At 41.4% G+C, this 26458-nt stretch overlaps 1 protein-coding gene and 1 pseudogene across 1 annotated transcript in view; both read left to right on the top strand.

The window, feature by feature from the left end:
• IPO5 (importin 5) overlaps positions 1-10780 on the top strand; it is a 45864-nt gene extending 35084 nt beyond the window's left edge. The window contains exons 17-27 of the mRNA XM_070471491.1: positions 417-549; positions 647-768; positions 2323-2419; positions 3581-3753; positions 4670-4781; positions 4870-4925; positions 5971-6093; positions 6937-7156; positions 7736-7964; positions 9298-9439; positions 10013-10780. Of these exons, the coding sequence (XP_070327592.1) occupies positions 417-549; positions 647-768; positions 2323-2419; positions 3581-3753; positions 4670-4781; positions 4870-4925; positions 5971-6093; positions 6937-7156; positions 7736-7964; positions 9298-9439; positions 10013-10099 (1494 nt within the window). The 3' untranslated portion in view covers positions 10100-10780. The remainder of the gene's footprint in view (positions 1-416; positions 550-646; positions 769-2322; positions 2420-3580; positions 3754-4669; positions 4782-4869; positions 4926-5970; positions 6094-6936; positions 7157-7735; positions 7965-9297; positions 9440-10012) is intronic.
• Positions 10781-25264: 14484 nt separating this feature from the next.
• LOC110142946 (pre-mRNA-splicing factor SPF27 pseudogene) lies at positions 25265-25929 on the top strand (annotated as a pseudogene).
• The last annotated feature ends 529 nt before the right edge of the window (positions 25930-26458 follow it).

Genomic DNA, 26458 nt, shown 5'->3' with positions numbered 1-26458 from the left:
TGCACAGAAAACTTAAACAGAGAGGAGAAAGCGATGATTACTATTGACTGAGTAGAGTGTTAGGCTGTAGGCAAAGTCAGGTAAAGTCCTGCCTTGGGGAAAATTAGCAGCCAGGGGCTGATAAGTCTAAGTGGATTTTTGTTACCATGATTCATGTGCTGTTATGGACTGCTTCTTGAAAACAGGAAAAAATAAGACATAGCCCTGGTCTGTCTCTTGCCTCACCTGTTGTCTGTATTCTCCTGTAGAAGTTCTCAGTGACTTTTTATTGTTTCTGAACATTTTAAGTATGTGACCTTAGCACACTTGTTGCTTAAAGGGCCAAAATAAAGCATCACTTCTGTGAGAAAGGGAAGGGGCTTTACACATTTTTGAAACATCAGTTTAAATTTAATTTTTAATTGTTTTCCCCCCAGATCTCTTACATGATCTCCGCATGGGCCAGGATGTGCAAAATCCTTGGAAAAGAATTTCAGCAGTACCTACCGGTGGTGATGGGGCCTTTAATGAAGACAGCTTCAATTAAGCCTGAAGTAGCCCTTCTAGATAGTAGGTGTCTTCATGAGGAAGTGGCACTTGTAGGATTTCTCTTTGTTATCGTTTTTAACAAAGTTAAAATGAATTTGCTTTGCTTCTTTGTTAATAGCTCAAGACATGGAGAACATGAGCGATGATGATGGTTGGGAATTTGTGAACCTTGGAGATCAGCAGAGTTTTGGTATTAAAACTGCCGGGCTGGAAGAAAAGTCAACTGCTTGTCAGATGCTGGTAATTATGTTTACTGAACTTTATTTTACAACTTCTCATGAGTACGTGTGTGTGTGTGTAAATATATTTCATAGGAGTGCTTTTTGTAGATACTGAAGAAGTTAGTTTGAAGAGCCAGAAATGTATTCTTTAAGAAATAAGATACAAAAATTAAAAAAGAAAGAAAGAAATAAGATACAGAAACCTTTACACTCAACATTTCCACTTACGGATTTCGATCCTAAAGAAATCATGTGGATGAAACCTTTCATTACCAGTGCTGTTTTTAATAACAAAAGCAAAGTGGATAGCCCAAATACCTATTGTTAGCAAGATGATCAGGAAGCACTGTGCCTTGGAGTGTTACAAAGCTAACTGAGGGAAGGATTTTTGTGCATTTTGTGCTTAGTGTATGACCAGAGGCTAAGGAATGGTTTTGAATGAACAAAAATGTGCTCATAGTATTAAAAATAAAATAGGTATGAGTTCATTGTATTAAAAGAGATGTGGTAGAAGAATCAGGATAAGTGATTATCCTAACCTCTATGAGCATGTGTTGTAGACAGGGAGGGGTAAGTTTTGTTTTGTTTTCAACTGGTTAAGAGATTATGATAACACAACTTTGCGAGTCAACTAAACATCAGTAAAAAAATTTTTAAGAGATTATGATATATTATAAATCTAGCAGTTAAGTAAGCCTAAATAGAAACTAAATGGCTTCAGTTTTATTTTTCTGTTAACACGGCATTGCTTTCTAACTCATTTAAGCATAGCTCTTGGACTTGCCCTCACCAGTGCCTGTGTGCTTATGTGCGCTGTTGTGTCAGACTCTGTGAGCCTGGACTGCGGCCCCCAGGCTCCTCTGTCTGGGGGATTCTCCAGGCAGGAGCCCTGGAGTGGGCAGCCGTTACCTCCTCCGGGGGTCTTCCCGACCCAGAGAGTGAGCTGCGTCCTGTGCATCTCCTGTATTGCAGGCCTGTTGTTTACCACTGAGCCATCATATCTGCCTATAATTTATAAATATTTTGGAGTTTTTGTGTATCTTTCAACTTGAGAAAAAATATAAATGTAACAGCTTTTACATTTACATAAACACAATTATCTTTTAATATAGTAAAAGAGAAAAGAATTACTTTCGATGGGTTTTTTGTTGTTTGATTGTTGTAATGATTTTTTTAAAAATTCAAAACAGAAACTCATAACTGCAGATTTACAGAAGTGATGTGCCGTGATTACATTTTCATGGTTTTGAAAATAACTTTTTATATTGCCTTAATTAAGTGGTATCTTTCGTTTGAAGTACTGAAGCTTTTGCCAAATTCTTCCCCACACTAAATAAGAATATGAAGCATTCCACCTTATGAATGACATTATATTTTACAGTTGTTTCATGGCTCTTTCCCATTTTACAGTTCCCATGAGTTAGATGACTAATTTCGTTGTCCTGCATACAGCTTTAAAGTAGTTAGCTCTAGTTAGGGTAGAGCATTCTGTGGTCCATAGGTTTTCCAGTTTGTAATAAAAAACAAATGTATAACATGGATCTTGATTTCTCTTCCAATACTTTTGTTTCAGGTTTGTTATGCTAAGGAGTTAAAAGAAGGCTTTGTGGAGTATACTGAACAGGTTGTCAAACTCATGGTACCTCTACTGAAATTTTATTTCCACGATGATATCCTGTAATTTTTGAACAGAAAAGATTTCTAGATATACTTCGGTTGTGGATTGTTGAAGTATTAGACTTTGTGCTAGCTGAAGTAAATGGACATCACCAGTATTCTGTTTGCACTGATGATGGTTTCAGATTCTTTGCTTGTGCCTTTGTTTCACTTGTGCCAAAAACCTGAAAAAGAAAATGTCAGCTATCCACTAGTTTGACAGTTCTCTGTGAAGCACTGAAGAGTTTTAAGGACTGAGATTTTATTAGCAAATATCTGTAAATTGTGTAATGCCACTTTCCCCAAATATCTTTTGGTGATGTTAAGAAAGTAAGATTCTTTTTAATAGGTTAGAGACCAACTTAACTTTCTAGCTCATTTCAAATGTGGATAACACCTCTGGGGAGAAATGTCTCTTAATAAATCTGCATGTAACAATTGTCCTCTTCAGTATAATGGTAGTTGTAATGAGTATAGGTATATTTTTATACTTTTTTGCGCGCACACACACTTTTAGATGGGTTAAAAAATGACAGTCCAGTGTAGTGAGAGCCACAGGCGCAGATCTGTGACCCCAGAGCCCCTCGGTGCCGGCTCCCCACACAGCATCCTACAGTGGCGTCCTGCACAGAAGGTGGCTTTTCCCCAGCAGACACCCCGTGATGCCTGAGGGCAGGGCAGAATCATTTCTAAGAGGAATTCTCAAGGCCTTGATATTAGGATGAAACAACTCTGCAGAGACCGATTCAGGAAGAGATCCTTGGTAGTTTTCTTCGTAAAGTCATTACTTCAGTTGCCTTTGTTAGAAATGTGTTACCTGAAGTTTGGGGATAGGTATATCCTGAGATACACTGTGAGAATCCTGGCTGTTTCCTCATTTATTTTTGTGTTGAGGGGTTATATTTGAACCTTTATTCCTGTTGTGTTGTAGGTGATGGGAAAGACAGGAAGTATGTCTTGGGGCAGGGAGACTTGTGTTTTTATACACAGGTTATATTGAACGCAAGTTCTTGGAGAGCACTCTTAGATAAACAGAAGTTGCCTAGCACTCCTGTTAATAACTCAGTGAGCACTTCAGCATGAAGTGAGCAAAACAATAGAACAATCTTGAGGATAGTAATCACATTAAATGTTGTCTAAGGTTCATTTGAGTACATTTTCCTTAACAATAAAACGCGTTCGAGTGGCAGCAGCAGAATCCATGCCTCTTCTCCTGGAGTGTGCGAGAGTTCGTGGTCCTGAGTACCTCACACAGATGTGGCATTTTATGTGTGATGCGCTAATCAAGGCCATTGGCACAGAACCAGATTCAGATGTCCTCTCAGAAATAATGCATTCTTTTGCAAAGGTAAATATTTTTCTCTTCAAAAATAATGTATAAGGTTGTGTCCATATATTTGTCTTGCTAAATAAATGGGATTTTTTTAATGCTGTCACATAATTTGCAACCAAAAATGTTTAATATTTTGGTGTTATCACTCTTCTTTTTTTTTTTCTCCTTACTTTTTAAGAATAGCTAGCTGCTCTTGTGTTCTAGTCTTGATTAGTTTCCATCATCATTTCCCTAGTAATCCAACCACAGAAACTTGGGTGTCAATCAAGTCAAGTCTAGTCTCTGTCCTCCTCTCTCTCCCCTAAATTCCTCTGTTTTTTTGCTGTATCTCTTCTTTTTGCTTTAGCCTCACTTGATCTGCTCGAGAAGCCATTCCTTCTTTCCCTCACAGTTCAGTCACCTTTCCTCAAGCATTAACTTGCCCTTGAGTCACTCACCATTTTCCAAGGCTCACAGCTCCGGCACTTGCTTCACAATTGGGTTTAAAAATCGTTTGTCCCCATTTGTACTCCTCACGTTCAGATTTTCTGTTACTTTTCCAAAGAGTGCATGCTTCCATGCCTTTGCTTATCTCATCCCCTCCGTTGATGACACAAGCTTAGCCTTTCTCTAGCACCATCTCTGTACAGAGTATACATGTGATAACTGAGCTTCTTCAGAGCTGGGTGGTCTTTTCCATCTTTGAATTTGCAATACCCAGCATAATTCCTGGCACTTAAGACATGCTCAGAACGTGTTTATAAAGGAAAAATATTTTTAAAATTCTTCTCTTTAAAATACTGACGTGGTAGCAGATATAATCCAAGTGTACCTACTGTTTAATCTCTGGGTAGGGGTTAACGTTCATTTGTCTCATGCCTCCATCTGATTCTTAATGGAGTTTAACACTTAAATCTTATGAGTCGCTTTGTTTCCTCAAACTCATTGTTAGTGCATTGAAGTCATGGGAGATGGATGCCTTAATAATGAACACTTTGAAGAGTTGGGTGGTATACTGAAAGCTAAACTTGAAGAACATTTTAAAAATCAAGAATTGCGGCAAGGTAAGTTTTCCACGCTTTTATTTCTGGATATAATTCTTGACCATTTTTGGCGACCATTTAAAAAGAGATTTATTTGGGTGTGTTTTAGTTAAAAGACAAGATGAAGACTATGATGAGCAGGTGGAAGAATCACTACAAGATGAGGTCAGTTACTTCGTTTAGAGCTTAACTTATGTGACCATTTGCATTAATGCTTTAGTTTCTGATTCATCTGACTTCTAAAATGTACTTCTTAGTAATCGTCAGCAGAAGAATTTGATGTGTTTCATTTATTAATTTAAAGATTAAGTGGTTTGAAGTTAGCTGGCTTGTGTTTTGGGTGCTGTGTGTGCACTTTGTTGCAGTGACCTTACATATAAAAGCACTTTGGAGTTCCCTCATATCTTCTTCTACAACCCTCTCACAACACTCATCTGTGCCCACAGGTGCTTTCACCATTTTGAAGATGAGTGAACTCAAACTCAGATGTTAAGTGATTGCCTAGAGCCACACTGTTGACACTCTCGTGCTTAAGGCCAGGTCTTTCTGTAACACCAGCTCCCTTAACACTGGAGCACAGAATTGTGCAAATTTCCCTATAAACAGTAGGCCTGTGGTTGACATAATTGTTCACGTTGTTACTCAGAACTTCCATCAGACCTCTTGATGCCATCAGCATACGTCAGCTCTGTACGTAGGGTCTGCTGAGTGTGGCATGTGGCCGTCTGATGGACCCGTGCTGGCTCGTGGGGGTCATCCCTGTCCTCAGCAGGTGCTCGCCCTGACACATACATGGTTCCCAGGGATGAGGTATTGTAAGTAACTGACCCCACATCTCCCCACCATCCTGCTCCAAAACTAGAGCTGTCCTAGAAAGCAAACAAAAAATAGTAAAGTAAAATCACTCATTTCAGAACTTTGAAATTTGGGATAGTCTTTCAACCATCTATTTTAAATACATTCCATGGAAAGTATTTGCGGTCAGTTCAGTATTTGCCATGTTCCTTCTGTCTTCATTGCCAGACAAGACATCGCTGGAGTAACCTCAGTCTCTGGACTCTGGCTATGCTCTTAAGAAAGTGACAAGAAATTTAAATTTCTATGTTCCTTAGATTTTTTTATAATAAATGTTAAGAATAGTGAAGACACTTTTTAAATACATATGTACTTTTTTTAACACGTAGTATGCCCACTTGGTTTTTTTTTTTAGGATGATAATGATGTTTATATTTTGACCAAAGTGTCAGACATTTTACACTCAATATTCAGTAGCTACAAGGAAAAAGTGTTACCATGGTTTGAACAGCTGCTTCCGTTAATTGTCAACCTAATTGTGAGTATTACCTCTTTTTGACAATTATTTTAAATAGTTGACCTGAAAATCTATTACAGCATTTGAAAATTTAACACTTTCAGGTTAAAATGGATCCTAGAAATCATAGAGTTTTCACCGTACCTCTAATTTACTGAGTTGATGCATTGCCTTGGATATTTTCTCAGTGTAGGCTTGGAAGTTTACTAATTGGGTTTTCTGTAATCCTATTAATTTATAGTACAGTCTAAAAATATACAACTGACTTTTTATTATTTTAGATTATCTTTACCCTGCTAAATTAATAAATGGAAACAAAGTAGTTACAGGTTATTGTTTTAAAGTAGATGCTAGAAAGTTCAGTTTTGATCACCAGCAATCGTAGGTTCTGGATGATAGCATTACATATTCAGTTTTTTTAAATGTATTATAAATTAAAAGCAATCATCAGGTATTTATCCCCTGTTGGCTTTCAGTTTTGTGTTTTGTGATACTTAGCAGTGCAGTATGTTTTTAAAAATGATTCAGGCACGTGACATCCTGTTGAATCAGTACTGTAAAGTTTTGCAGCTTTTGCTATTATTGTGCTTTTTAAATACAGCATTGCTGTTACCTTTGCTGTAAAGTGAAGGTATCTACGTACCTGCTGCTGTCACTCTTCCTCATCCTTGGTAATTTCAGTTGGTGGAACATCTGTAGAGTAGGTTGAGGGTTATTATTCACAAGAACTGATTGCTGCAGTGTTTGTTTTTCATTACCTGTATCAGGAATATCCCTGTGAGATGACAGCCAGTAGTGAATATTTGTTTCTTTACAGTCTTCACTCCAGTATTCAAAGCTTAAAAGAGTGTATCTCTTTTGTAGTGTCCACATAGACCATGGCCAGACAGACAGTGGGGACTGTGCATCTTTGATGATGTCATAGAACACTGTAGTCCAGCCTCATTTAAATATGCAGAATATTTCTTAAGGCCAATGCTCCAATACGTATGTGACAGCAGCCCAGAAGTCAGGCAAGCAGCTGCGTATGGCCTGGGAGTCATGGCACAGTATGGTGGCGATAACTACCGTCCTTTCTGCACAGGTACTTCTGTTTATCTGGTTATGCACATTTCGCCCCAGACACCCCTGTTAGCCCTGCCTTGCTTTCTGCCCCCACCCTGAAAATAGTATACACTGCTTCCTTCTTGTATCCTTTTGCAAACACCTTATTATAGTACGTAGACATTTACCATCCTCACTCGAGTAGAGATGGGAATGAAGTCTGAGTGGGACCAGCGCCTCTTCGCCCCGGTCCCAGGGTACAGTTCATCTGGGGCTTGGAGGACGTGCTCTTAAGGCATGCCTGGGTCCCTGTGAGTTTGGCACAGGAGTAGAGCTGGGCAGCTTTTAAAAGCTGTAGTACCTGGAGGTGATCAGGAGTGCAAGTCTGGAGGCTGCTAACCTCTTAGGGCCTATAATTTAATGTAGTGCGGCTGGTCCTGAGCACACCGGGCAGTCTCCCTCTCCCCCGTCATGGTTCTGAAGTCATGAAAACAAAATGCTCCTTACACTTGGACATTTTCTCACTGAAATTTGTAGCTGGACCAAAAATAAGACATATTTTTGATCATTTGCATGAAAATGAGCCTTGAACTGACTTCTTTCCAAATGCTTATTTTAGAAGCACTTCCACTGCTGGTAAGAGTTATTCAGTCTGCTGATGCCAAGACCAAAGAAAACATCAATGCTACTGAGAACTGCATCTCAGCGGTGGGGAAAATGATGAAGTTCAAGCCTGACTGTGTGAACGTTGAAGAAGTCCTCCCACACTGGCTATCTTGGCTTCCACTGCATGAGGATAAAGAAGAAGCTGTTCAGACTTTCAATTATCTTTGCGACCTGATTGAGAGGTAGGCAGCGGGACAGGTCGACCTCATTTCCTTCCCCTTCACGTAACTTGGCGCTTCCGGTGCACGCCTTTCAGGCGTTCAGGTTCTAATAATGCTGTCTTTGTAAATCAAGTTAGGAAACCTTATCACAGGAGTGCTTTATAATCACATCTAATTTTGAGTTACTTGTGGGATTCAGTTCAACAGATGAGGCATTACAGAATAAGATGTTCAAAGAAGGTTCTGTTCTGTCTCCCACCCCACTCATTCATTCTTTTATCCATTCAGTCATTAGCTTTACTGAGGTATCATTGGCATATCATTTATTAATAGAATGAGATGAACATGGGTTAGTACTGTTATTTGACCCTCTGAAATACTAGTGTTTCTCTTTGAATTAAAAAATCAGTAGTCTAAGGGAAATATACCAGATGGGCACTCAGGGTCTGGCCCTTGACCTCTGGCGTTATTAGTGTTATTTTGTGTCTATGAGTATTGGTAAGAATTAGAACAACCAGGAGGTTACAGACGCTGTCACATCAAAGTCGTGTCCATTGGTAGTTTGGGCTCTGTCACTGTTAACTGCTGCTTTCAGTTCATAAATAAATCCAGGGGCTACAACCACTCATTTCATGAAGTTTGTAGAAATGGGCAAGTGGCTGTATTCCTTCACGCCTAAGTTCTCATTGGTCATACAAATACTGGAAGTCTTTGACTGAGGACATTGTTAAGGAATGCTTCAGAGCCATTGTTGAGATGGGTTAACCTGCTCTTGCATTTGAAGTGACCCGTTCTCCATTATGCTATTTAATCTTCTCCCTTAGAAATGACTGCTCTGGAATTTTCCTGATGAAAAAGATGAAACTAGTCAGATTCACTGTTAGGTTTCTTTCCATTAAACTTGACTGGAACTTATTTCCCAGTTTACTTTTGAAATACCCATACATCTTTTTGAACTTCAGATTTATTTTAGAAACCATTCTGTAGTATCTAAATAAAATTTATATTAAGGAACTGTTCTTATATGTATGGTTTACATGGGAAGAAACTGCAAAGCTAATCAGGTTTCCTCCTACTGGATTTAAAAGGCAGTTGATTTTAGTGCATAACCATTGTATAAGTGAAAGTGAAGTCGCTTAGTCGTGTCCGACTCTTTGCGGCCTCATGGACTGTAGCCTACCAGGCTCCTCCGTCCATGGGATTTTCCAGGCAAGAGTACTGGAGTGGGGTGCCGTTAAGGAAGGACCTAATAACAGAATTTGGTACTGGGGGAAGGGTATGGGACAGTATATAAGTGCTTGAGTGATTTTCTGTTACAATTCTCATTTATAATGGTTTTCTTCTCTTGTTTCAGTAATCACCCAATTGTTCTTGGCCCAAACAATACCAATCTGCCCAAAATATTCAGTATAATTGCAGAAGGAGAAATGCATGAGGCAATTAAACATGACGATCCTTGTGCCAAACGACTGGCTAATGTAGTTCGCCAAGTACAGGTAAGCTGATTTGGTTAAATTGGGAAAGAAGAACTAAAATGGTTTTGGGGTTTTATTGTTTAGTTGTGTTTTTCTGTATTTTTTCTGTTAGAGAAAGAGAATAGAAATTCAACGAGCTAAGGAAATATCACTTTTATATTATCTTGTTATCAAGCCTCAAATAGATTATTGTCTATTAAAACTGGAACCTTTGTCTTAAATTTGAGATTAGCATATACTCATTATGTTGTTTTTCTGTATATATGTGAAAACAGAAAGGCGAGCTGTTAGTTGTAGTAACTGTCAGCTACCAACGTTTTATAATTGACTTTTCCTCCCTAAGTGGATGTATGTAGATAACTTGAACAGGTCATCAAAAGTGTAGCTTTAACAATGTAAAAAGGAGAAAGCTTACTGTAAGTGAAACAAACTTCATAGAAATGAAAAGATGTCTTGCTTCTACAATGATGTTCATCAAGCTAATCTACTGGAAAGAAAGTACTTTGGCATTACAGTCTGCCTAATGATCGTTATGAGGGTGCTGCCCAGTGACTGTTTCGCCAAGTCTAAACCTGTGCCGTTGTTCTTTCCTAGACTTCAGGAGGACTGTGGGCCGAGTGCATAGCGCAGCTTAGTCCCGAGCAGCAGGCAGCCATGCAGGAGCTCCTCAACTCTGCCTGAAGGGCCTTATGCCACCACCGGAAAACTAGCTCCAAATAAACGTTTGCCCTTTTGTTTAGGTTTCTTTGTTTTGTTTTTGAGCAAAAGAGAACGGTAGAGTTGTGTGTAGGCCATTCTTCTGCAAAGCCACAAGAGCAGAACGAGAAGCCCTGGGTTTCAGGATGGTGTGTAAGTGGATTCTCCCCCCCACTCCTGGGGAACTCCCGTGAGCCCTGCAGTAACACTGAAGAGTATTTTTCTATTTGTGTAACCCACCCATGTGAAGGCGAAAGGGAAATAAAATTAATTTTCCTCACTAGATACAAGGAAAAATTAAGACAAAACAGCTTTAATTAAGATCCGTTCCTCAGCATAGATGTGTGTTAAAACAAGTCGCTATACACCTAGTGTTCATTCTATTAATTGGAGTGTGAGTCTTCTTGTGGGGTAGAAAGAAGCCTTCTACCCAACAAGCTCGTAGATCCAAACATTGAAGAAAAGCTGAAGACAAAAACAACAAGCATGAAAATGTTACGTCACTTTCGATCCTTTTCCCCAAAAGGCTTATGCAGTGACTCAGTTTGGAAAGCTTTTTGGCTTCCAGCCCTTGAATGTGAAGTGTCGTTGGCATGTCTGGCAGTAGTCTCATTCACTCCTCAATAAACAACGTTGAAATACGAAAGAAGTTTGTGTAAAAATTCAGTACTGTCTGGCTTTGATTCATTTAATGTTTTTAATATGAGAGTAATATTTTTTAAACTGATAACGATGGCTCTGAATTTTGTTCCCCCCTGATATTTTCCTCATGCAATTTAAAGTTAAAAGCATCTAGTTTTTACCATCTTCCACTTTAATTTAAGCTAAGTTATGATACACCTACTCCATTCACAATTGATGTGCAAAACTTCAGTCATTTTAAAAGCTAGTATTGTTCTTGTTAGAAAAAAAGAATTTGGCTTAGTATTTTTATTGCAAATTGTAATTGCTATGGAGCCACACACAACTTTTAAACTTTTAATTTTATGATAAGTATTATGGCTAAAATTATTTACTGATAAATTCAGTAAAATGTGTGAATGTTTTTTCTTTATGTATTAACCTCATAGCAGTAAATGACTTGCTGTTGTTTCTTTAAGGAATTTTTCTAAGAGGTCTTACTAGATTTCTGTTGAAACTCAAGTGTTAACAATTTTATAGTTTGTACTGAATTTAACCGTGATACAAAAATGAATTTTATGCCTAGATCAGAAATTAAAATTAAAGGTTTTTTTCTTTAAATGATTTGCATTACTTTATTAAAAGTAAATCTGAAATGAAATAGAAAGTAGAATAAATTATATAAAGATGGTTTGGTTTGGAGCAAATATCCTTCACATGTATTTTGTTTCCAGCCCAGAAGCTTTGGTATCTGGCAGGACAAACACCATGTTGAATGACTTCTCAAGAAGATCATTGTTTTCAGTGGTACCTGTTTGACTCGCTCAATATGGTGGGAGGGGATATTTGAAGCTTCCTATCCTGTCTTCCTGTTGGAGTAAAATGTGGTAGGACAATCCGTCAGTCCTTCCTTAAACAGAATGCTGTTTGGAAAGCTCATTCGTGTACTGATGGCAATCAACTGGAGCAATTTCGATTTCCCTTTTTTTTTAACTTATTACTATACTTAAAACATGTTTAAAATGTAGTGTGTGCTCACCTCAGTTGAGATGGAATATGGTCGGAAGATGGGTACATGTTTTTTGAAGAGTCTAGTGTTTGTGGAGGGCTGTGCTGAGCACTTACTTAAACGTTTTTGGAAAAAGTCAGAAGACATACCCGTCACAGGGGTCTAAGGTCCCTGAAAGAAGTAGGTGGGTGCAAATCAGTCAACTGCAGGTTGACTACATCCTTCTGCATAGAAATAGAATAAATAATCAGAGTTGAACCAAATTAATCAGAGAAGGTTGGTTTAAAGACAATGTGACATGATCCTGAAATCCAGGGCTTGTAACTAATTTTGACACACAATTCTTTGAAATTATCTGGGGAAACCTTTTTAACACCTCATTTTGTCTCTACAAGATGAAAATTCATGGTTTTTTTTTTTTTCCTTTTGTACCAAGTTTAGTGGCCTTGCATGACAGCCAATAATGATATATTTATGAATCCGAGCTATTTCTAGAGGAAAAAAATGTGTGTGGCCCTTACATTTTCTGGGTCTTTTGTAACACAGAGGGTTAAGCTACGTGCACAAGTGTCAGAAATTTTTAGCGTAACTCATTTGGAATATTTTCTTAATGCTGTAAATCTGAAGAAAAGCAAAATTGTCTTAAAGCTCATTTGATGTTTCAGTAATGAGAGTCAACTTTATCGTATCTCTCTAGTTGTCGTTTAACTAACAAAACTGTCAGTAAATACATAAGCGAATAAACATCCATGATGCACCTGGTCTCCTGATAAATAAGGGGCAGTGCATACTTGCAGTGCCGTGAGCGTTGTATCCTCGTGATCTCATGTTGAATGACGGCCTGTTTGGAGTTACAAGCAATTTGGAGGGCTAAGCTAAATGGTTCGCTTAGTAATTAGTGCAGCTTCGTTCTGCCTACAAGTGTTGCATCAAACCATCTGGCGCTCAGCTTGTTCTTTGCTCCTCCTAACCCCCTGCCTCAAAGGAGTCATAGCCAAAATCTTCCTTCATTTCCTCAGCCCTGAAGGTATGAAGCTTTAGAAGGAAGTGAGTCACCTGCAAGGAGTGGGGTTGGATTTTTACTTCCAACACTTGAACTTCTGACCAGGTGGGGTGCTGGTGGGCAGTTAACTGTTAGAACCATCCTGCACTGACTGACTACCCTCCCCCTCCTCCTGTTTTTTCCTCCCACAATCTGTAATCCTAACAGCCATTGCTGAACAATATTTGGTCATGTTTTTTCTGTGTATGTTGTGTGTTTCACTGGATGAATACAAACTCTTTGAATATAAACTGTAGCTCAGTTACTCATTTCTAAGAAATCCCAAAGCAGTGTGATCTTAGTTTTTGTGTAAAACACCACAAAAATTGTTTTTTGTGTTTTTTTTTAAATTCCAGTTAGAGTGGCAGAATATAGTTTTGAAATGTTTAGACAATACTTAACAGGTGTGCCAGTAGACTACAGAAACAAGACGGGCCGTCATGCCTGACAGCTGATTAAAACCTTTGCTTGGGTTCCAGAATCTCAGGGTACATGGTACATGTGCCGAGCCTCCAGACAGGCTAACTTCAGTACGTTAGTTGCCTTCTCTTTAAAATGGGAATAAAATAATACCCACCTTATAGAAAATTGAATAGTTTAGAAGTCAGGCTTGGTATTAGCTATCATTATTTAAGTTGTCAGATTTTCAAAATCAAGTATTTGTTTGCAAATTCCTGGAAGAGCCTCAGCATTGAGAGGAAGTTGTGAAAAGGATCAGCATCTTTGCAGAGTCAGCAGAGTGGTACAAGGAGTGTATCTGGCCAATGGAAATGCGATTTTACTTGCTCAGCACCAAGTGGCTGGTGTTTGAAGATGTGTGCACGTGCTGCAGCCCCTGAAGCTACCCATTACCTACCTCATCTGCACTGCGACCTCAAGAAGGGTTTGTCCTCGACTAGGGAACACACTTCAAGCCTTGGGTGGTTCTGTCCACCAGACCAGCTAACCAGGGACTCTTGCCCTCACAGTCACTGCCCCCCCTGCAGGAGGAGGTCTTCATGGTGGCCATCCAGAGGTGGGCAGCCTGACCCCACTGTCACCAGTCTGGACCCTTGGCAAGCTCTTCAGCCTTTCTGTGCTCAGTGCTCACTTGGAAGCTGTCCATCAACAGTAATCTGGGCATTCCAGCGAACTGCACCCAACACTGAAAGTCTGGCCTCTCCTGGCCACTGAAAAGCCTTCCCTGAGGAGGTGGTCTCTCCAGGCCTGCTACTGCCACAGGCTGTGTTGCAGACAGCCCACGTGGGGGCATTTGCAACCAACGTGTAGCTTGTGCTGTCTTGGAGGTTGAAGGAATCAGCAGCAAAAAAGGCTGGATCTCTCCAAGCCCTCTCCCCACACCCACCTCTGGTTTCTGCGAGGGACTGTATTGCTGCTAAGTCATTGTTGGGTTGACAGTGAAGTTCAGTTCAGTTCACTCATGTCCGACTCTGTGACCCCATGGACTGCAGCATGCCAGGGCTCCCCATCCATCACCAACTTCTGGAGTTTACTCAAACTCATGTCCACTGAGTCAGTGATGCCATCCAACCATCTCATCCTCTGTTATCCCCTTCTCCTCCAGCCTTCAATCTTTCTCAGCATCAGAGTCTTTTCAAATGGGTCACTTCTTCGCATCAGGTGGCCACAGTCTTGGAGCTTCAGCATCAGTCCTTCCAATGAATATTCAGGACTGATTTCCTTTAGGATGGACTGGTTGGATCTCCATGTAATCCAAGGGACTCTCAAAAGTCTTCTCCAACACCACAGTTCAAAAGCATCAATTCTTCGGCACTCAGCTTTCTTTATAGTTCCACTCTCATATCCATACATGACTAGTGGAAAAACCATAGCCTTAACTAGCAGACGTTTGTTGGCAAAGTAATGTCCCTGCTTTTTTAATATGCTATCTAAATTGGTCATAACTTTTCTTCCAAGGAGTGTCTCAATTTCATGGCTGCAGTCGCCATCTGCAGTGATTTTTGGACAGGACTGGACAGTGAAGAGAGAATGATAAATTGTAGCCCTTTTAGAAACTTGGCCCCAGCCCCTGGATGCAGTTTGTTTTTCAGTTGCTCAGTCGTGTCTGGCTCTGCGACCCTATGGACTGCAGCACTTCCCTGTCCACCATCTCCTGGAGTTTGCTCAAACTCATGTACATGGAGTCAGTGAAGCCACCCAACCATCTCTTCCTCTGTTGTCCCCTTCCACCTTCAATCTTTCCCAGCGTCAGGGTCTTTTCCAATGAGCTGCATGTACCCTCTTATTTTACCTCTTAGTGGGGCAAGCAGTCTTGTTTGTTTCTGGCCTAGCTGCCAGTGGCTGCTGCTTTCCACTCAGTTTCACACATTGCTGGATTTTCTCTAACCCCTCTTCCCTTGGGGGCTTCCCTGGTGGCTCAGATGGTAAAGAATTTGCCCGCAATGTGGGATGCTCAGGTTCAATCCCTGGGTTGGGAAGATCCCCTGGAGCTGCGGCTGCTAAGTCGCTTCAGTCGTGTCCGACTGTGCGACCTCATGGACTGCAGCCCACCAGGCTCCTCCGACCATGGGATTTTCCAGGCAAGAGTACTGGAGTGGGGTGCCATTGCCTTCTCCGATCCCCTGGAAAAGGAAATGCAAACCCACTCCAGTATTATTGCCTGGGGAATTGTAAGGACAGAGGAGCCTGACGGGCTAGAGTCCATGGGCTGGCAGTTGGACAGGACTGAGCGACTAACACTTGCACTACTTTCACTTTCCTCTCCCCTTGGAGGAAAATTATAGTTTTAAAAAGCCATTGAAATAAAGTAGATCCCCCTTTGATCAGGAAATAGTGAAAGTAATAGAGTTACGACCCTGTTGCATCTTCTTACTAAAAAATACACATTGAAAGTTCATTATTAAAAGGCCAGAAAAGATAGTTCTACTTTGGGAAAAATACAGCCCATCAGTGTTGTCATATTTGTGAACTGGGTCTCATGGGGAACGATTACCACCACTATGAATGATCAATAAGCCATAAAGCAGATAAGCTCTGTCTCAAGACGAAAGTAAAGATACAAATAGCATCACCAATAATGCCTTGAAATAACCGTGTCTTAAAAGAGCAGTTAGTGAAGGTGCATAGCGGAATGGAGGTTGCACTTGAGGACACGAACTCACTTTTTAGTGTCACAAAAGGGATTGCTCCTCCTTTCAGAGTTAGAAACCTCAAGGGCCCTGTCAGCAGAAGCAGAGTGAGGGGCATCTCCCTGGCCCTCAGACCCACCGTTCACCCTTCAGCAACTTGTTTCACCCACACATCCTGCCCACCTCCAACACAGCAGCCAGCTCCTGGAAGTCACTCCTGAAGGCCTGCAAAACGGGTCGGTAAGCCAGGCCCGAGCCCATCCCCGAATCTGACTGGTCACCGTCCCTTTCAGTCCCAACTCTTCTCACCTGATAAGGAAGCCCTAGATGCACAGGCTTCCTGCCTGAAAACCGCTATTTCCACCTGAAGGTAAGAAGGTAAGAATAAAGCCGGCTCCTTGCTTTATTACACAGTATACAGAGAGCATTTGCATCCGGATAGCTCAAAGGTCAAGATGGGATGTTTGCAATGAACCAGGTCGAGGTAAGAAGCAAATGCTCTCCCCATGAACATGAAAGTGCTCAGTAACACTTCCATACCAAAGTATTTGCTTCTTACCTGGACCTGGTTCATTGCAAACATCCCATCTTGACCTTTGAGCTATCTGGATGTTGTTTAGTCACTAAGTCTTGTCCACCTCTGGCAACCCCATGGACTGTAGTCTGCCAGGCTCCTCTGTCCATGGGATTTCCCACGCAAGAATACTGGAGTGGGTAGCCATGCCCTCCTGCAGGGGATCTTCCCAACCCAGGGATCAAACCCACACCTGCTGCTTGCCAGGCGGATTCTTTACCACTGGGCCACCAGGGAAGCCCATAGATCATGTTATTTCCAAATAGTTTCTTCTGGGTGCTCCAAAGGCTTCCAATCAGAGATTGGTGTGTGGTAGAAGGTGGTGATGAAGATTGAATGGAATACCGTAACCACAGTGCAGCCTGCTTGGGGAACTCCAGTAGTGGCTATTACTTGACAGCTGCATCCAGACCTGGGGGACCAGTCCCCAATCAGGCAGACATTCCAAATACCAACGGAAGTTGAGAATCTATTAGCAATCTGAGCTTCCTGCTTCTGAACACTACTGGAAATATTGTGGGAAAAAACTGACATATTTTCTCAATTCAGGTGATAGGAGCAAGTGGATAAGTAAGGGATGCTGTCTGCCTTTAGTTCTCATACGTTACAAAAATAATGTGGGTATTTTGAGAAAGGGGCCCAAACTCTGGAGAGTCTAAATTTCCTTTTTAAATCACTTAAATTTTATAAAAAGGGCCACCTGCACCTGGTTCAAAATTTTAAGGTTTATAAGACATTATTTGCTGAAAAGTCTCTTCCCACACTTTCTCCTCAGCTACCTCCGCCCCGCTCTACTCACAAGGAGAACTTGGTCCCTCCAAAACATTTTTGCTTGATGCAATTCATAACCATCTTCTGGAAGAAAATTAGCATCCCTGATGAAAATGCAGGCGTGTCTTTCTGTGGATATCAGTCTCAGGTTAAGAACTACTCTGAGAAACTGCCCACTCTCCTAGGTAACCTAGCCTGAGTTCTGTAAAACATTTGGTTACCCTCTATTTTTTTCCCCAGTAAGTCAACAGTGATTATCTACCCTATTTTTTCTTTTGGCCTCTAAATACCTCTGCTATGAAAGAAAGTTTTGAAATTGGCCAACTCAAGGTCTGTGCCGTTGCAATAAGTGTATAATAAAGTTCCCACATAACTAAGTTATCTGCAAATTATTTTTGAAAACATGCTCAGAAGGAAAGATTGTCTGTTTTAATGTATCCTTCCAGGGTGATAAATATTCAAATGCGTTTTTGGAATAAAAGTACCGTCATTTTGGTTAGGAATTAATTCTCAATACTGAACTTTGTTAAAGATGGAGGTTAAATGTCTCGTCCTCTCCAATAAATGGATATATAAAGTAGTATGTGTATGCTGGTTACCGTCAAAATTTAAAACTAGCTCATTATATTGATGAGCTCATTTCATCTTAAACTAAGTGACATCTGGCCAAAATCCTGTATACTAAATCAGCATAAAGAGTTCCACTCTCTTTAGGGAGCATATTTTCAAGAATGCATTTTCCTAAATTAATTGTCTCATCATTTATTTCATTTCATCTTTTTTAAATTTAATAACACTGTTCTGTTTTTAATGTGTGTATTTTGTGGTTGCATGCTATTTTAATAGCAAATGATATCAGTCTGTGTTTCATTCGTAGTAGTAATTTAAAATTTTCTTTTAAAAAGTCACTGAGTGGACTTTTTAAATGTAAACAGAGGCACAATTGCTTTGAGGTATGGCAAGTACATGTACAGTATTCATGAGTGAAGTTCAGGAAACACTTTTTCTTGGATGAGGTTTGCAACACAATTGTATAGGTCCAAGAAGTTTTGTTCTACTCGATTAGAAGAAATAGAGTGGTAATTATTCTGTCACTTTAGATGAACAAAAGCCAGCAAGAAGAATATGGCTCAGCCAGTGAGACACTTGGAGGTATGAATCAGAGGAAAACAGGAGAATTGCATAGGTTTGTTGGGGGCAGGTTACTTTTCATTTTGAAATAATGCTCAATTTATGAGAAAGTGTAAAACAACAACAAAAAAAGACAAAAACTCCCAGGTATCTTTTATCCATATTTTAAAATACTGTGACATTTTCTCTCTGACTCCCCTGAGAGTGACAAAGACTCTCCTTGACCCAAGTTCTAATCAGACTCCTCTCAGCTGTTTCCTTCACCTTGCTGTTGTGGTTCAGTTGCTCAGTCGTGTCTGCCTCTTTGTGACCCCATGGACCACAGCACACCAGGCTTTCCTGTGCTTCACCATCTCCTGGAGCTTGCTCAAACTCATGTCCGTTCAGTCAGTGATGCCATCCAACCATCTCTTCCTCTGTCGTCCCCTTCTCCTGCCTTCAATCTTTCCCAGCATCAGGGTCTAATGAGTCAGTCCTTCAAATCAGGTGGCCAAAATATTCAAGCTTCAGCATCAGTCCTTCCAATGAATATTCAGGACTGATTTCCTTTAGGATGGACTGGTTGGATCTCCTTGCAGTTCAAGGAACTCTCGAGTCTTTTCCAGCACAACAGTTCAAAAGCATCAATTCTCTGATGCTCAGTTTTCTTTATGGTCCAACTCTCACATCCATACATAACTACTGGAAAAACCATAGCTTTGACTAAATGGACCTTTGTTGGCAAAGTAGTGTCTCTGCTTTTTAATATGCTGTCTAGTTTGGTCATAGCTTTTCTTCCAAGGAGCAAGCATCTTTTAACTTCATGGCTGCAGTCACCATCTGCAGTGATTTTGGAGCCCAAGAAAATAAAGTTTCTCGCTTTTTCCATTGTTTTCCTGTTTATTTGCCATGAAGTGATGGAACCAGATGCCATGATCATAGCTAACTTTTTCACTCTCCTTTTTCACTTTCATCAAGAAGCTCTTTAGTTCCTCTTCACTTTCTGCCGTAAGGGTGGTATCATCTGCATATCTGAGATTATTGATATTTCTCCCAACAGTCTTGATTTCCAGCTTGTGCTTCATCCAGCCTGGCATTTCCCATGATGCACTCTGCATATAAGTTAAACAAGCAGGGTGACAATATACAGCCTTGACGTACTCCTTTCCCAATTTGGAACCAGTCTGTTGTTCCATGTCCAGTTCTAACTGTTGCTTCTTGACCTGCACACAGATTTCTCAGCAAGCAGGTAACGTGGTTCCTTCACCTAGGGCTTGACTTTTCAGACTGCCATGTTTTTCTCTGCATCATCCAATCTTAACAAGAATCCTGCCAAGTCTGTTTAGCCACCCTCTAAACAGCCACGGACGAAGGAGGAGCCTGGTAGGCTGCAGTCCGTGGGGTCGCTTATAGTCGGGCACGACTGAGCGACTTCACTTTCACTTTTCACTTTCATGCATTGGAGAAGGAAATGGCAACCCACTCCAGAGTTCTTGCCTGGAGAATCCCAGGGACGGGGGAGCCTAGTGGGCTGCCATCTATGGGGTCGCACAGAGTCAGACATGACTGAAGCGACTTAGCAGCAGCAGCAAACAACCATATACAGCATTTACCTTTCTGATTTTGTTCACTAAGCATAATACTCTCTATAGCTCCATCCACATTGCTGCAAATGGCAGAATTTCATTCTCTCTCTCTCTCTTCTTTTTTTTTACGGCTGTGCAATATTTCAATTTCTATGTGTGCCACATCTTTATTCATTCATCTGTTGCTACACACTTGGGTTGCTTCCATATCTTGTCTGTTGTAAATAATGCTACTGTGAACTCTGGGTACCCCTGTCTTTTCAAATTAGTGGTTTCATTTTCGTTGGATGTAAATCCAGGAGTGGAATTGCTGGATCATATGGTAATGTGTTTGTAATGTATTGAAGACCCTCCATACTCTTCTGCACAGTAGCTGCACTGAGCGACATCCCCACCAACACTGTGCAAGGGTTTCCTTTTCTCCAACAGTTAAGCATAGACTTCACAGTCAGACCAGGCTGGATTTGGATGTCACTCAGTCCTGTCCGACTCTGCGACCCCATGGACTACACAGTCCATGGAATTCTCCAGGCCAGAATGCTGGAGTGGGCAGCCTTTCCCTTCTCCAGGGGATCTTCCCAACCCAGGGATCAAACCCAGGTCTTCTGCATTGCAGGCAGATTCTTTACCAGCTGAGGCACAAGGGAAGCCCAAGAATACTGGGGTGGGTAGCCTATCCCTTCTCCAGCAGATTTTCCCGACCCAGGAATCGAACCAGGGTCTCCTGCATTGCAGGCAGATTCTTCACCAACTGAGCTATCAGGGAAGCCCCATTTGAATTGCAGGTATCCTCTTTATTAGTTCCGTGGTTTGGAAAATGCATTTGGCATCATAACTTCTCTACCTCAATTTGCTCATTGTGAAACAGGGAAATACCTGCTCTGCTGGGTCTCTGAGAATTCAGTAAGGTCAGGCGTGCAGACGTTTTGGTGAAAGTTGGGTGCCCCCCATCCCTCTCACAGACACATTGTGCCTGTGGAACCTGAAGGGAACCTGTTCACAGCAGTTTACAAATAACTTAAAACACCTTTTTGAAATTTGATCTTTTACAATGTCTAGTAAATTCTTTTATTGGCGAGCAAAATTGAGTTGATAGGTTGATGATGGACAGAGAAATAATCAAAATTGAATTTATTCTGACAGATGTCTACTGTGGGTATCGTTTTAAGTTTTTATTCGTTTATTTATTTATCTTTTGGGTGTGCTGGATCTTCACTGCTGGGGCAAGCTTTTCTCTAGTTTCAGCGAGCAGGACACATGGGCTTAAAGGCGTGTGGGATCCTCCAGGACCAGGATCGAGCCTGCATTGGTAGGCAGATTCTTTACCACTGAGCCTCCAGGGGAGTCCCTGTGGATATCTTAAAGTCTAAAAACATCTGAAAAAAAGGTTTTGCTGGGTACTCCTTGGTGGTCCAGTGGTGAAGACTGTTTTCACGGCAGAGGGCGTAGATTCAGACCCTGGTTGGGGAATTATGATGTTGCAAGCTGCGTGGTTTGACCACCCCTCCAAAAGAACCTCTTTGGGTTTTGTTTTTCTTTTTTTTTGCTCTTTTACCTTTAAATGTACACAAAATACATTTTAAAGATACATTATCCTTGAATTTTCCTCCATGGAAAGTAAACAGTCACCCATGAAATAAATGTCTGGAAGATAAGATTACTGGTTTTTTTTTTCGACACACCAAAAAAAAAAAAAAGATTACTGGTTTTTGTTTGTTTGTTCATCTTTATTTGTTTGTTTTTGGCTGTGCTGGGTCTTGGTTGCGGTGCGGGCTTTTCTCTAGTTGCGGCGAGTGGGGGCTACCCTCTAGTTGCAGAGTGCGGGCTTCTCATTGCGGGGGCTTCTCTTGTCATGGAGCACAGGCTCTAGGTGTGTGGGCTTCAGGAGCTGTGACTCGTGGGCTCTAGAGCTCAGGTTCAGTAGTCGTGGAGCACGGGCTCAGCTGCTCCGAAGCATGTGGGATTTTCCCGGACCAGGGATCGAACCTGTGTCCCCTGCACTGGCAGGCGGACTCTTCACCCCTGAACTACCAGGGACACCCCAAGATGACTGCTTTTAAATAATTGATGCTGTCAGTAGTTTGCCCCATGAGCAACCGATGTGTGGTTTTTATATTCTACTTGGGATAGGATTGGGGGTGATTTAAGATTTGTCTCCCTGGAGGAAAAAATGTGAGAACCTTGAGGGGGCAGCAGCGAAGCGTCACTGCTTTAAAGAGTTAGCAAACAGTGACTTTTTGTGTTTCATCCTTTTGGAGAAAAAAAATGTTGAGCTGTATGGAAGCTGATTCTGAAGAATATACCGATGATATTAGAGACACTGCAACACTGAGGCTTTCTCTTCGGTCAGGTGGATAATGTGGCTGTCATCTTCACAGGCCAGGGTTACATTTTTATCCTTCTGTGGTCAGTTTTCGGAGCATAAATGGGCAAGAAATGCCGATTCTCGTGAATTAGAGCCCTTGGGGCTGAAAAGATAGCAAATGATTCTCAAGTGGAAAGATTCTCTCCTGGATTAATTACCAGTGTGTTTCTATGATCATTTCTGACCCCCCTTCATCGTTGAGACAAATAATTCAATTAACAACATAAACTTGATAAGGCGTAAGTCTTGAACTATTATTCTGCAAATTTTCCACGGTGGAGGACTTAAAACTTTCTGTACTTTCAGTGCCCGACAAATTCCAACCAGTTATTTGATCTTCAATAAATATATGGTAGAGAATTCATTGCTATTTGATATCTAGGATTGTTTTTTACAGCAATATTTAGAACCCAGCTTCTAGGCATTCCCTTCAGAATTAGAGCCTCATACAATATGGTGAAGCAAACGAGCTAGAAGAATTTGAAGAAACCACAAGCTTTTTATGATCAAATGAATAACACAACAGAATTAAGGGACTCATTGAGGACAAATATTTTAAAATATGAAAGATAACATCTATTACCCTAAAATACAGGTGAAGCTAGCTCTGTATTCTTAACACATTTCTGAAAAGGAATATGTATACAATATAGTGAATACTTTTTACATTGTTATACATTTAGCATATGCCTATGGAGAAAACAATAGCCTTTGTATATGATGAAAACAGTACTGAATTTCTTAAGTATGTCTTTTATCGTTAGTGGTCGTAATATGAATACATTTAATTCTCCCACACTAAACAGGCAACATGAACACTCAGTATATTAATTTTTGTGTATAATTAAAGTTTGTGAATATTAAAATATGATTTGGTTAATGATGGTAAACATCTTTCCATGGGCTTAGTTGCCATCTCTAATTCCTGTTTGATGAAATATTTATTCATATCTTTTGCCCGTTTCACAATTAGATTGCTAGTCTGTGTTTTTTTGTTTTGTTTTTTACTGTCAAGTTCTGAGAGTTCATTGTATATTACAGATATAAGGTCTTTGTCAGATATGCAATTTGCTGTTTTTTTTTCCCATTTGGTAGCTTATCTTTTCACAGTCTTTTATAGCACAAAACAGGGCAGAATCTGTATGCTCAAAATCACATGTTGATTAAATAATCCAAAGAAGACCTGGATAAATGTAGAGATATATTGTACTCTTGGTTGGAAGACTCAACATTGTAAAGATGTCCATTTTTCCCAAAATTGATGAGCAGGTTTAACACATGCATGCATGTGTACATGTTAAGTTAGTTCAGTTGTGTTCTGATTCTTTCTGACCCCATGGATTATAGCTCACCAGGTTTCTATGTCCTTGGAGATTTTCCAGGCAAGAATACTGGAGTGGGTTGCCATGCTCAACTTCAGGGGATCTTCCCAATCCAGGGATGGAGCCCAGGTCTCCCGCATTGCAGGTAGATTCTTTACCAGCTGAGCTACCAAGGAAGCCCCAAGTACTGGTAGGTATACCTCTAACATTTTTTTTTAACATGGCTACTTATTGTCCTCCTGAAAGGACAAACAAAAACTGAAAGACTCCCGTTTAAGCTACAATATGTACTACATGTCCTTATTTAATTCTCCCACCTTGGTTCCTCAAAATTCCTCTAATTCTGGTCCTCCATTTGCGAAGAAAGCATAGAAAACCCAAGATTATTGAACCACGTGCTTTTAAATTGGTTTCCCAATCATGCTGACAGATTTACCCACGCCATCTCACCCAGACCCACTCATTTAGGAGGGCTGAAATCAAAGTACAGTTTGTATTAATAACTATGTTAGGAGCAATGTTAAGGGTCCACATAGGGACTGAACCCATGACCAGGGTCTCTTTCCAGCTGCCGCCAAGCCACGAAGACAGTGGATGTCCAGACAAGTAGCTTTGCAGGAAGATTCTCTCTTTGCAGAGATCCTTACTGACCAAAACCACCTTTTGAAGCAAAAAAAACAAGCTCATATTGGTTTTCTGCCTTGAAACAGCATCGTGTTCCTCTGCTTCCTCCAATATAAGATTTAATAATGAGTTGTTAGTTTCAAAGATTCATTACACAGCTGTTGCTGCTGCTGCTAAGCCTCTTCAGTCGTGTCCGACTCTGTGCAACCCCATAGACGGCAGCCCACCAGGCTCCTCTGTCCCTGGGATACTCCAGGCAAGAACGCTGGAGTGGGTTGCCAGTTCCTTCTCCAATGCATGCATGCATGCTAAGTTGCTTCAGTCGTGTCTGACTCTGTGCAACCCCATGGACAGCAGCCCACCAGGATCCTCTGTCCATGGAATTCTCCAGGCAAGAGCACTGCAGTGGGTTGCCAGTTCCTTCTCCAATGCATGCATGCATGCATGCTAAGTTGCTTCAGTCGTGTCTGACTCTGTGCAACCCCATGGACAGCAGCCCACCAGGATCCTCTGTCCACGGAATTCTCCAGGCAAGAGCACTGCAGTGGGTTGCCAGGTCCTTCTCCAATGCATGCATGCATGCATGCTAAGTTGCTTCAGTCGTGTCTGACTCTGTGCAACCCCATGGACAGCAGCCCACCAGGATCCTCTGTCCACGGAATTCTCCAGGCAAGAGCACTGCAGTGGGTTGCCAGGTCCTTCTCCGACACAGCTGTTAAGAACCGAGAAATAATCTCTGATTGTCTTCACTCAGCTTGCCAACAGCTGAAACTTTTCAGTTGCTGTCTACAGTCAAGCGAGAGGCTCGATCCTGCTCCTTACCCTTACTGAGCACACCCCGCAGAGTAGGTTGTACACAGAGTTCTTCGTCCCAGGAAGGTGCCAGCCAGTGTGACCGCTCTGCAAAGAGTGACTGGTCTTCCCTTGAGGGGTCCTCCATAATGAAGACAGACCCCAGGCTGGGTAAGTCTGTAAGCCTCCAGGATAAGATAAAAATGAGATGGTGCAAGACTTAGAAAACTCCAGTGAACCTAAGGATGGCGGACACTGGTTTGGTGGCCGGGGAGGTTGTGGTGGATGCGCTGCCGTATTTTGACCAGGGTTATGAAGCGCCTGGTGTTCACGAAGCGGCTGCCGCGTTGGTTGAGGCGGAAACTCGCAGATACCAACCTACGAAGAACTATCTAAGCTACCTGACGGCCCCGGATTATTCTGCTTTTGAGACAGACATAATGAGAAATGAATTTGAAAGACTGGCTGCTCGATGCTCAGTATGAAACGATACAAACTTCCAGCCCCTTCCTCCGGTCAGAAAAATGACATCACTGCATGGCAAGAGTGCGTAAACAATTCTATGGCGCAGTTAGAGCATCAGGCAGTTCGAATTGAGAATCTGGAAGTAATGTCCCAGCATGGATGCATTGCCTGGAAAGTGTATAATGAAAATCTAGTTCATATGATTGAGCACGCACAGAAAGAGCTTCGCAAGTTAAGGAAACATATTCAAGACTTAAACTGGCAACGAAAGAACATGCAACTCACAGCTGGATCTAAATTAAGAGAAATGGAGTCAACCTGGGTATCCCTGGTCAGTAAGAATTATGAGATTGAAAGGACTATTTTACAATTAGAAAATGAGCTCTTTCAAATGAAGCAGCAACACGGAGAGGCAAACGAAGAAAACATACGGCAGGACTTCTGAAGTAGACGGGCTTGGTGGTTAGAGTGGAAGGTACGTTGGGCTTTTACAGAACATCAAGCATCTTAACTATGAAGAACATCAGCATCTTTTGGAAGCCATCAGTGGTTATATGTTTAGAAACCATAAAGTGTGGGTAGTTGTATTCTGTTTGTACATTTTAGCAAAATAAAAAACTTCAACATGAAAAAAAAAAAAATGAGATGGTGCTTGGGTTGAGCCTGGCAAGGTCATGGTGGCCTCTGATATTTGCACAGTGGATATGCAACCGAAAGTGGGGTCTGGCTGCTCGCCGCTCAAAAGCCAATTGAGTCCAGGTTGGTGGGATGGAAAGTCTGCTTTCTTTTGGATGCCGGCCTCTGGTGGGGAGGGCAGACGCCTTCCAAAGGCCGACTCCCACCCTGACAATCAGTGGACAAGAGCTTTTATAAAGAGAGAGAGGGGGTTACATGCAGAAACAGCCCAGTCCTCCCTGACATTCATGTGAGATTGGTCAGCAATGATTGGTCTGATCAGCGTCATCTTGGTTGTT

The sequence above is a fragment of the Odocoileus virginianus genome, chromosome 8, assembly GCF_023699985.2.
Source record: "Odocoileus virginianus isolate 20LAN1187 ecotype Illinois chromosome 8, Ovbor_1.2, whole genome shotgun sequence".
NCBI classification, from domain to species: Eukaryota; Metazoa; Chordata; class Mammalia; order Artiodactyla; family Cervidae; genus Odocoileus; species Odocoileus virginianus.
This window is presented reverse-complemented; position numbering and strand designations above follow the sequence as displayed.